The sequence below is a fragment of the Pieris rapae genome, chromosome 16 (assembly GCF_905147795.1).
Source record: "Pieris rapae chromosome 16, ilPieRapa1.1, whole genome shotgun sequence".
NCBI classification, from domain to species: Eukaryota; Metazoa; Arthropoda; class Insecta; order Lepidoptera; family Pieridae; genus Pieris; species Pieris rapae.
The window spans coordinates 4,096,535-4,107,005 of record NC_059524.1 but is presented as its reverse complement, the minus strand read 5'-3'; the positions used below and the strand labels follow the sequence as shown (position 1 = coordinate 4,107,005).

General features: G+C 31.8%; 3 protein-coding genes across 3 annotated transcripts; 1 reads left to right on the top strand and 2 right to left on the bottom strand.

Moving 5' to 3' along the window:
* Positions 1-465: 465 nt before the first annotated feature.
* On the bottom strand, positions 466-4,341 carry LOC111000345 (angio-associated migratory cell protein). The gene is made up of 4 exons (XM_022269748.2): positions 3,431-4,341; positions 3,074-3,248; positions 2,029-2,145; positions 466-832 (listed from the first exon to the last, which is right to left on the bottom strand). The coding sequence occupies exons 1-4, from the start codon at positions 4,043-4,045 to the stop codon at positions 519-521; spliced, it is 1,221 nt and encodes a 406-aa protein (XP_022125440.2). The 5' UTR covers positions 4,046-4,341; the 3' UTR covers positions 466-518.
* A 288-nt stretch (positions 4,342-4,629) lies between these two features.
* On the top strand, positions 4,630-6,013 carry LOC111000346 (39S ribosomal protein L10, mitochondrial). Its single transcript, XM_022269749.2, has 3 exons — positions 4,630-4,802; positions 4,877-5,386; positions 5,750-6,013. Exons 1-3 carry the CDS (start codon positions 4,784-4,786, stop codon positions 5,968-5,970), a joined length of 750 nt encoding a protein of 249 aa, XP_022125441.2. The 5' UTR covers positions 4,630-4,783; the 3' UTR covers positions 5,971-6,013.
* A 709-nt stretch (positions 6,014-6,722) lies between these two features.
* On the bottom strand, positions 6,723-9,003 carry LOC111000352 (homeobox protein Mohawk). The gene is made up of 4 exons (XM_022269756.2): positions 8,887-9,003; positions 8,206-8,442; positions 7,866-8,025; positions 6,723-7,552 (listed from the first exon to the last, which is right to left on the bottom strand). The coding sequence occupies exons 2-4, from the start codon at positions 8,307-8,309 to the stop codon at positions 7,019-7,021; spliced, it is 798 nt and encodes a 265-aa protein (XP_022125448.2). The 5' UTR covers positions 8,310-8,442; positions 8,887-9,003; the 3' UTR covers positions 6,723-7,018.
* Positions 9,004-10,471: the final 1,468 nt, after the last annotated feature.

Here is a 10,471-nt window from a genome sequence, read left to right as displayed (position 1 = left end):
AATTAGGGCAATAATCATGTATGTAGTTTGTGAAGTATAAGAACGCTAATAGTTTCGGATTTAGTTGGTTCAGTCTTCAATTGTTGACGCAACTTAAAAAGTTTGGCTATACTAAGAAAGTAAATAGACCAAGAGCTGTGACCAAACATAACATTAAAATGTTAAACAGAATTTAATTCACGTACTTTACACGGGGACGATTAGAAAAGAGATTGAAAAAGAAAGGTTTTTCAAAATAAATTCGTAAAACTTCACGGTTTTTTTTTTCAAATAAAATAATTAATATATCATATAAAGATTTAAGGCTTTTGTATCGTTCAAACTTTATATATGTATTGAAAACACACATATTTAAACCACTGTTTATATTTTCGAGTATATATAAATCAGTAAATAGAAAAGACATTAGACATTGTATGATTCCTATAAAAACATTACTTATGGGATTTAAGATAAAAACCTTGATAATGATACAGGTTTATTTCTGTACATAAATAAATATTATTTGTACCATGTACTTAATCATTATCACTTTTTACAGGGTACTTAAATATCCTAGCTGTTCCATCATCAGATGTTGACAGTACAATGTTTTCCTTTGCATTATAAACAAGATCCAATATTTCTGACCAATGTCCTGTCAGCATTGAACTTCTTTCACCAGATCTTCCTTCATAAACTCTTAATGAGCCATCAAGACAGCCAGTAAGGAGTTGGTCTTTGATCCATGTCATTTTAGTTACACCTGCTGCCACATCCTCCGATTTTGCACAGGAATGTCTTATCATTTGCCTGGCTGTGTCCCATATTGTGATAGAACCATTAAGAGTACCTAAAATAATCATAAAAATAAGGACCTAAGTAATTAATTACTATATCATATACCTTGAAATTATTAATATCCTTTGGTTTAATAATAAAATGACAGACAACAAAGACCTAATCCAAAAAAACTCTGTCTGGATTAGTTTAACACACAGAGAATTTATTTTAAACGAGAACAAGCATCTTCAAGCTCATGCACTAAAACAAAACACTATTCTAAATAACAGTAATGCCCTATTGAACTTCTTTCCAAACAAGGTGGTCCTATATAGAATGAACTCCCTTTGAATGTTGTCCTGTCCTCTTTACTGAACTCTTTTACAAATAAATTAGGTGATTTCTTATTTTCCTTAATATACATGTCACATCCGCATATTCCGCTTCAGTGTTATTAATAGAATAATAATAATAAATTGATTTATATTGCAGGTAGAATTGTTAAAAAAATTACCGTTGTGTTTTGTTCCTTCATCAAACTTTGACATTTGACTTAATAAGTACAGAGCAGTATTTTTTTAGTATATTAATTAATATATTAAAAAAAAAAAACTAAACTGTTTATCCTCCTTGTGACAATCAAATAAAAAAGGAGATTGGTCCCACTGGTGTGTAGTTTTTGTAAAGCTTCTTTCATTTTATATTGTACTAGCGGACCCGACAGACGTTGTCCTGTCTACACGTCTTTAATTTGAAAATTTCAAACTTTTTTTAATAAGCTAAAACATTCTGGACCATTTTGATGAAAATTATTATTCAAATGTTATGACAATATCTAACGATCCAGCAGATGGTCTACAATAACACAATGATAACAAAACTTTTTTTTAATTTGATCGCAGCGCTAACTGTCGGGACAGACTAAAATTAAAATTCGAATATTGTTTAAAATTTGACACTGCGATGGTAGGGCCGTCTGTCGGATCCAATGTAAAACATTCCAAAATCAACAACTACTAATAAATTAAAAATTAATTAAAAAAACATTGCCCAGCAGACAAAATTGTGAATCTAAACCATTCCCAGATCCCCTTAAACACACACAAAAAATTTCGTCAAAATCGGTAAAGTCGTTTGAGAGAAGTTCAGTGACACACACACTCACAGAAGAATTATATATATAAAGATTATTAAAATACATTAAAAAAAAAGCAACAATTTGAAACCAAAGTTAGTAAGTCAGTTATTTTAATAGAATTACCTTACCTAAAGCAAAATATTCCAATTGTGCTTCAGGACAAAATGCAACAGTTTCCAAGTCATTTTCTGCTTGAAGCTGCGCTACAACCTTTCCATTCACCGATGTTGTTAGGACCACTTTCCCTGTTAATATATAGACAAATGTTTAAACTTAAAGCTCTTTACAAGATAACATTTTTATATATGACTTATATAATAATGATTATTTTAATATTTCTTTGTGGCTTTCTTTCTTCTCTTATTCTTGCTGGTAATATTAATGTTGAACTAATCAAAACTATAGTGTACTATAATTATGATTAGTTCAACTCAACTCAACTATAGACTTAATTTATTAAAAAATCAATAAAATTACTCATTTAAAATCATTTATCTGCATGCATTATAAAAAAATAATTATATTAAATTCTAGCAATGCGCTGCGGTTTCACACATATAAAAAATAAAAACAATAATTCTAAATGCTAAACTTTCTTCTATAATATTAGAGAAGAGATTTGTGTGTAGAATTTCAGTCTTAGAACTTCCCTATACACATTTGACATAGTTTTGTTATGTGGCGTGGAAGAATTTCATGTTTTGTAGTGAACAAAAATGGGTAAGACATTCTTTTTTTAGATATTGATAAGTTTCATAACATTTTCTGATTTATTATCAATAGTTTTCTCAGCACACACAATGGCAGATATTTATTCATAATTTTTCCACACCTTGGGTCATATTATTTTATTTTTATTAGAGATCCTATTTTGTTAATGTAATATAGCCTATGTTCATCAGTGAAGATGCAGCTTTGGTCCAGTAGTTTTTGAGTGAAAAAATTACAAACAAACATATAACATAAATCTTTCCTATCTATAAAATATAGACTATAGATAATAATGTAGCTAAATCCTGATTTATTAGATTACTCTATAGTAAACATTTTTTAGTATTCATAAAGGTAAGGAATGAATGAGTCAGTGTGGCATTAACCAAAACTCTTGGGTATGGTCATAAACATTCTTATTATAATAATAATTTATAAAAATAATGACATTAAATTACGAACCATCGGTAGATATAGAAGCCATAAGGTTATTTTCTGGGTGAATATCAATAGCAGTGACACGAGTATCATGGATTCCATTGGGGACTTGGTGTAGTACAGCATTTGTCTTGAGGTCCCATATTTTCACAGCTCCATCTTCATAACCTGCTGCTAATCTTACACCATCTGGGAATATCTAAAAAAATATGTGAATCAACATAAATAAACATGTAATAACACACATATGTTCAATGGATTTTCATATAATGGTGTTTTTCACATCAAGATGGTAGGTATATTTAACAGCATGCATTTTAAAAGTATGCTAAGTTTTAATGACATTTAAAAAAAACACTACACAAGTTAGGATATTGTTACCTTTGCACAGTCTGTCCTTATGTTGTGTCCTTGTAATACTTTAATGTCTCCAGATGGAATTTTAAAAATATATATATCTCCAGCTACCGCCCCACATATAAGAACTCTAGCTCCAAAATGCCATAGACCCCAGCTGAGATCATCAGCTTCATACTCAAATGCAACAGACCATGGTTCTTGATTTTCTAAATTACATTTCCATACTTTAATTAAACCACACATGTCAATTGTAGCTAAATATGCACCATCAAAACTGAATCCCACAAAGATAACCGAGTCCTTGTGGCCCACGCAGTCCATAATTACCTCACCAGTTTCAACTGACCACACATAAGCTTTATCATCTTCTCCACCAGTAACTGCAATTTTTCCGTTTGGGTGGAGATCACAACAAAACACTGAACCTGTATGTTTATTAAAGGCTATCTGCGATTGATCTTCAGGCCTTTCCATGCCTGTATCATACTCTTCTTCTTGATCATCCAACATTTCGTCATCATCGAACTGAATGTCATCCAATTCACCCATATAGATAAATTCCTCGTCATTCTCCCCATCCATTATATCGTCGCCGTTTATCGACGACGGTGGGGTATCTTCCTGACGGTCTCTCATTATATTATAGTTACTTGTTCCTCTTCGTGAAACTTAGCCTAAACCAACGAGATATTATAACCTTCACGAAAATAATCACGATACAAGTATCTTCTTACTTGAACAATATTTTCTTTAGTTACCCCTAACAGATTGTCCATTAAATTTTTATAGTTTAACTGTAAACATAAAAAAATATTATTGAAATAAAAATAAGATATTCACATTTCACATGCTTTTGTTTTGCTATGAATTAAAAATGTTTGGTTAGGTAGTCACTCGTCAGGTTAGGAGCAAAAATTTAGGACTTAGGACATTATAGTACGGACTACGGAGTACCAGAGATTACATTTGACACTTCGTCAATATAATATTTGTATAACATACGACATAATTATTTATTCGAAATTATAACTGAGCAATTGCAATATTTATTATGATATTACAATAGAAAGTAATTTTACGATTTACTTTTGCTTATAAACAATTTCTGTAATGAAGAGACCCAGTATTTTTTTAATAATGTCATTATTTTTTAACTTGTTCTATATCCTACATCTACAGAGTCATTTGTCATTAGTATATTATAGGCTGATGAGAAGTCCTTTGCCTTTCCCATTAGGGATAAATTGAAAAAAAAAAATACTATAGGCTGATTTGATCATGTTGTGAATTTATTTCTGTAAAATATAATTTTTTTGATTAAAAAGTTACATTTAATTGCTCTGGTGTAATTGTTGTAGCTAATAAATAACAAACATGACATCTCTAAATAAAGGTATATTAAAAAAATTGTACACACGAATTATTTATTATAAAATCATAGTTATTGACGTTTGCCTGTTTTTTCAGTTTTGTTACAGACACCTGCGACTTTCCTGATAGCTAGGCGATTTCGAGGGAAAATTAACATACAAAAACCAAAGAAGCCTCACTTCGAAAAACAACTCCTTATCGACATTACTCAACCGACTTATGGTCCACCAAAAAGTACATTACCTCAGTATGCCTTTTGTAACAAAGACAAGCCCACTTTTACAAAGAAGGAAATTGATAATCCATTTGAAAGAATATTAGCACGCGAATGTCTTGAATGGTTCAATACATCAAAAATGGTAGTCTTCCTACATTTGAACTCTATTACTATGGAAGATAAAACACCAATATTTGCTGCATTAAAAAAGAATGATATGCATTTAAGAACATATGGAAAGAAAATAATGAGCATGGCTACTACGGGGACCAGATATGAAGTTGTTAATCAATTATTTACATCTCATCAAAATGTAATATTCGGCCAGCCAAAGAATGCACATAAGATGTTTAAAATTTTGAAAAAAGCACCGCAATTAGTTGTAATGGGTAACTACTAAATATTTTTTTAAACCATAACAAGTATAACCTGTAAAATTTATTAGATGAACAGTGCAGATGTAAATCTATACTAGTACTATTAGTGATAAGAGGATCTTAGGATCTATCTTTCAAGGTTTACTTACTGTATAAATACTTAATATACATGTATATATCCACTAGGCACTTTTTATATGGTAAAGAAAAAGAGAAAGAAAGATAGAAACATGTTTTAGTTCTATCATACTGATTATTTTTTATCAGTAGGAGCCTGTTAGATTTATCCAACTGAAATACTGATCTGTGTGATGATAATTGTGGTTATATTAATTCTATTTACAATATAAATTAACAGTAAAAATTACTTTTCAGCTGGCATAATTGAAGATAGGATGATGTCCAAAAATGAACTACTGGAATTCAGTAATCTTCCTAACTTGGAAGTGGCTAGAAGTCAGCTGTGCTCAGTCCTACAGAGTGCTGGTTCATGTTTTGTCAGTCAACTAAATCAAAATCAACAAATTTTAGTCTCACATCTTGAAAAGCACATAGAGATGCAAAGCTCACCAGAAAAGAATAAGGAAGATAGTTGAAGTTGTGTAATTTGTTTGTAGCATAATATATTATAGCATTATGTGTTTGTCTTTGTATTTTGCACTGGTTATATTTATTAAATAATGTGTATAGTATACATGGAAGCTACCATAGATTATTTTCTCATATTTATGATTTTAAACTGAATCAAAAGTGAGGATAAAACACTGAATAACTATTTGAAATATTGAGTATCTGATTAGATTTATACTATGATTAGACCAAGTTTCTAAGGAATTTGTTCTCAATTAGTGTGAAATATAACAAATAATTCTCATATTAGAGAACTCTGTTATGAGTTTTCTTTAACACCGACTGATTGATTTGTCTGGCTTTACATTTAAGTCAAGGATTAGAATGCTGGGTATTAATTGACATACTGGATCGGGAACAACTACTGACCAATGAGTGTTCATACACCACTTGTATTGGTAGATAAAGCTTTATGTAAATATGCACTACCTATGAAGGCTCCCTTAACCAGGGCGAAGACGACTGTCGACGGACAAACACTAAAGATGAAGCGACAGATGGAAGTAGGTACGTATAAAAAAAAAATTTACTATCGTTAAAATATGTTTCCAGAAAAAACCTCCATTCAATTGTATTTTTACTGTCTTGTGTTAGGATTTGAATCTAAGAATACGTAAAAGAACTTCTACTATTACAAATTTTGTAACGTAAGTAAAATTTGACATTCAGATATGAGACTGAATTGTGTTTTGCGTTGGTAAAAATAAAATAAAAAGTATTTCGATTATAATTTTATAATAAACAATCTTTGGTTTACAGCCAGCCTAAAAGAGATCAAAGAAATAAGAATAATTCTTTAAATAACCTACATTATATAAAGTATGCCTGAATTTTATACAAAAGTATCTTTGTTATTGCGAAATATCATTGATACCTATGCAAAAACGAAAGAAGTTTCATACTATTGAGCAATTGTTAGCGGGCGTATTGTTAGTACGGACCATTAGCTTGAGTCTTGGTCCCATCCATTTACAAAACCTATCTAATATATATACATTAACATCATATATGTCATTAGGCTCCAATACGACTGGAAGCTAAAGTGGTAAGTGCTACGGCGGCTTCTACTTCATCTCTGTCATGTTCTAAATTGTTTATGGTAATACGCTGTTTTGAATCGGATTTTTTTCGCTTCCCTTCAGGCCACCAGGAATAGTTAGTTTCGCTTGGCTTAAATCGGGCAGCACTCTCTAACCACTTAGTTAATAACACGGGGCTGCTCGTCTTTTCAATTAAACAATTGGAAAAGGCTGTGTGATCAATCTCATTGCAATTGTTATTAAAACCGTGATCGATTGACGCAGTAGATGATCCTGAGTCGTCCGTTTTTATATCTGGACTTTCCTGTTCGTTGTTCTCACTCGATTCACGACGCGATATTGACTCTTGTTCACTCCAAATACTGTCATCAGAACAGATGCTGAACTGCTCAACATTCCCTTGCGCACGATTATTGTAAGTGCGGATTAGGTGACCCCAAGTTAATTGGTTTCTTTCAGCATTGACGTTCTTGAGTTTTCTACGCCAGTTCGCAAACCAGTTACAAATCTGTAAAAGTTACAAAAAAAATCAGAAGCGTGGTCGTTTTTTTTGGGCTTGTAATTAAGCTAAAACATATCGTTTTTAAAATATAAGAATATTGAGTCGAATATTTAAGTCAGCGATACGTGAGGTAGGTACCTAATTTTAATTGTATTAAGCAGTGTTGTGACAAAAATAGTGCCTATTTATGTACAAATAGCAATGTTTGGCGTTGTTCCAATTAGGTTGTTTGTAGGTGTAATTTGAGACTATTATCATCGGCACCAAGTGACCCATGGTATCAAATAGGTACTTTAATTTGAAGAAATAATACACTTACTTGTATATATGTTAGTCCTGTTTCTCGAGATAATATCTTTTTTTCCTCACGGTTAGGGTAAGGGTTTTCTCTTCGTCTGACAAGCCAATCTTTTAAGTAACGTTTAATTTCTGGAGTAAAAAGTCTTTTCTGGGGGCGCTGGCCAGAGACGAGACATCGCCTAAAACGGTTTTAATGAAAAAATTGGTTAACATGACAAATTAACTTCTATACATTCATCAAAATCAAAGTATCCTTAAATCGATGACAAAACAAGCACGTCTTGTAAGTCGTATTGAATGACGCACAAAGACATTATTTACTAAATAAAGACTGAAAAAGATGAGTCATGTTAACAAACCGTGTATGTCGTCTGTTCCTCACTGGTCGCGAGGACTTTCGGTCTTCTTTAGCTGGCCCGTCCATGGTATCAGGCACACCCTCGCTCCTTTGAATAAGCGTCATGGGCGAAAAGATCACTTGTAATTTAAAGTATTTAGATAAATCTGAGTAATTTCAGCACGTGCGATGGGCACCGTAGCTACAGAGGACTTCGTGTAGACGTGTGACGATAACGTTGCGGGGGATGTTTGGTGATCTATAAAAAAATAAGGACATGTTGACACAAATAGATTCAATCTTAAGCACTCCACCTTATTTTAATACACAAAAAGTTAAGCTCTATACGTTGATGTAACCGAAACATGACGTTCACATTCCTTAGTTCACTTTTAGATGTTATTATATCTAAACTCATCCCGTGGCTGCTAAGTGTCGAGCTAAGAGTTAAGATTTCAAATAAAAAACTAAGGTATTTGTTAACACTGTAAAATTTTGAGATTAATATCACTGAATCAGTATAAAAACAAAAAACATGATACTGTTACGTGTGTTGTCGAGGTCATTGTTCCACAATTTATGAAGAATTTTACTTGTACATTTTTACTAACGTCATTAGTTTTCTTTAAATTTATTTAAGATTATAATTTATTTTATTTAAACAATTGTAGTTAGAGATAGAGCAATGAAAACAAGTACGTACCAGGTTGCGGGAAAGCTCGTGGTCTGTGTGAAAATGGCGTCAGAAGTGCGACTGTAGCGCCGCCGCGCGCGCGCACCGCCCTGCAAATTCATGTTATTTCAGGACGTCTCCCGCGATGTCTCTAAACAACAAAACTATGATAGTTGTATAAAATAATTGTTTTTCTACGTTACGAAGAAATGTTTTTAATGTTATGTTGTTGATATAGTACAAAGTTCTTTTATTATTTACGATATGTAATGTAATCTCATAAATATTCAATAGTAGAATAATTTAGAACATTTTTCTCTGTCATAGAAACTGTTTTGGATGTAATTAAGGTTATCGTATAAAATCAAATACAATCGAAAGAATCTTATGCAATATTATTATTTTATGTATGTAATTAATTCGTTGATTTTTTGTGGTAATAGGTGCTATCCAAATTGCCAGACCTGTGTGATGAAAATTGGGAAATACCCTTTCTAGATAACAGCCAAAAACTAAGCTTGTAATTGACATGACATGACACACCTAGGAGTTAAAGAAGGTGTTGCGGTCTAAACTTTTTGTAGATAGATTTAGATTACGGAAAGTAATGTTATAAAATGTTTACGCTATAGATCTCTTTGTGGTCTTTAGACATATGGACTCTCGGTATGGGTTCTTTTTTCCTAGGTGGTGCTACGGTGATTAGGCCAGGGTTAAATCACAAAACCCTTGCGGAAACGAAAACATTCTTAAAATAGTATGGGCACACCGGAAGCGATGTGAACATTTTTGACATATATATATGTAACTCGATGTCGATATTAGCTTCTCTGAAATATTTTTTTATGGTTAAAACTTGCTCAAGTTGCTGGTGACAGAAAACATCAAACCTGCAGCGAAAAATTTAACAGACGCCGATGCTTAAGAACAAATAACTGAATAATCTATATACATATATATAATATACATACACCTCTGAAGTGCTGACTACGGGCCTGCGTAAGCGCATTTAGTCGCTTTCCGAAGTGTGTATGTGTGGTGGTATCATTTAATTCGTTTTATAAAATCTATACAACAACAACATTATAAGGAGGAAAGATTTGTTTGTAAGTATGTTTGTAACGAATTGCCTTAAAAAGCACTGGACCGATTTCAAAAATTCTGTCACTAATTGAATTCTTCATTACCACTTATTAATATAGGCTATATTTTTATTGCAAGAAAAAAATAAGGAACCCTACTAGTAAAAAAATGCCTATAAAATATTTTTCATTGCATGCGCTGCGAAAACTATTGATGATAGAACAAAAAAAAAAATGTTTAAAAAAATAATGTTCACCTTTACGAAGCCGGGATGGGCCGCTGGTATTTAACATACTTAACTAATACTAAAAACATTAAAAGGAGGAGTAAGCGAAGAAACATAAACAACGTATATATTTTATGCATGTTTTAAAATTAACAGAAATGTTAAAAAAATATTCGTAGTCGTTTCATTGAAAATAGAAAAGAATATTTGGAAATATAGTTTGTATATTATAAGCAAATGTTTCCTTGTATGAGTGTATAGATTAATTTTCTTGTTAACCAATATATAGGTATGCAATTATGCCTC

Excerpts from the sequence above, each read along its gene's own strand:
- LOC111000352 (XM_022269756.2), bottom strand. The coding sequence starts at position 8,309 with ATGACGCTTATTCAAAGGAGCGAGGGTGTGCCTGATACCATGGACGGG. Across the intron at positions 8,026-8,205 it reads AGGAACAGACGACATACACG|GCGATGTCTCGTCTCTGGCC; the intron begins GTTTGTTAACAT and ends AAACCGTTTTAG. Across the intron at positions 7,553-7,865 it reads CAGGACTAACATATATACAA|ATTTGTAACTGGTTTGCGAA; the intron begins GTAAGTGTATTA and ends TAACTTTTACAG.
- LOC111000345 (XM_022269748.2), bottom strand. The coding sequence starts at position 4,045 with ATGAGAGACCGTCAGGAAGATACCCCACCGTCGTCGATAAACGGCGAC. Across the intron at positions 3,249-3,430 it reads TAAGGACAGACTGTGCAAAG|ATATTCCCAGATGGTGTAAG; the intron begins GTAACAATATCC and ends ATATTTTTTTAG. Across the intron at positions 2,146-3,073 it reads GGCTTCTATATCTACCGATG|GGAAAGTGGTCCTAACAACA; the intron begins GTTCGTAATTTA and ends ATATATTAACAG.
- LOC111000346 (XM_022269749.2), top strand. Across the intron at positions 5,387-5,749 it reads ACCGCAATTAGTTGTAATGG|CTGGCATAATTGAAGATAGG; the intron begins GTAACTACTAAA and ends ATTACTTTTCAG.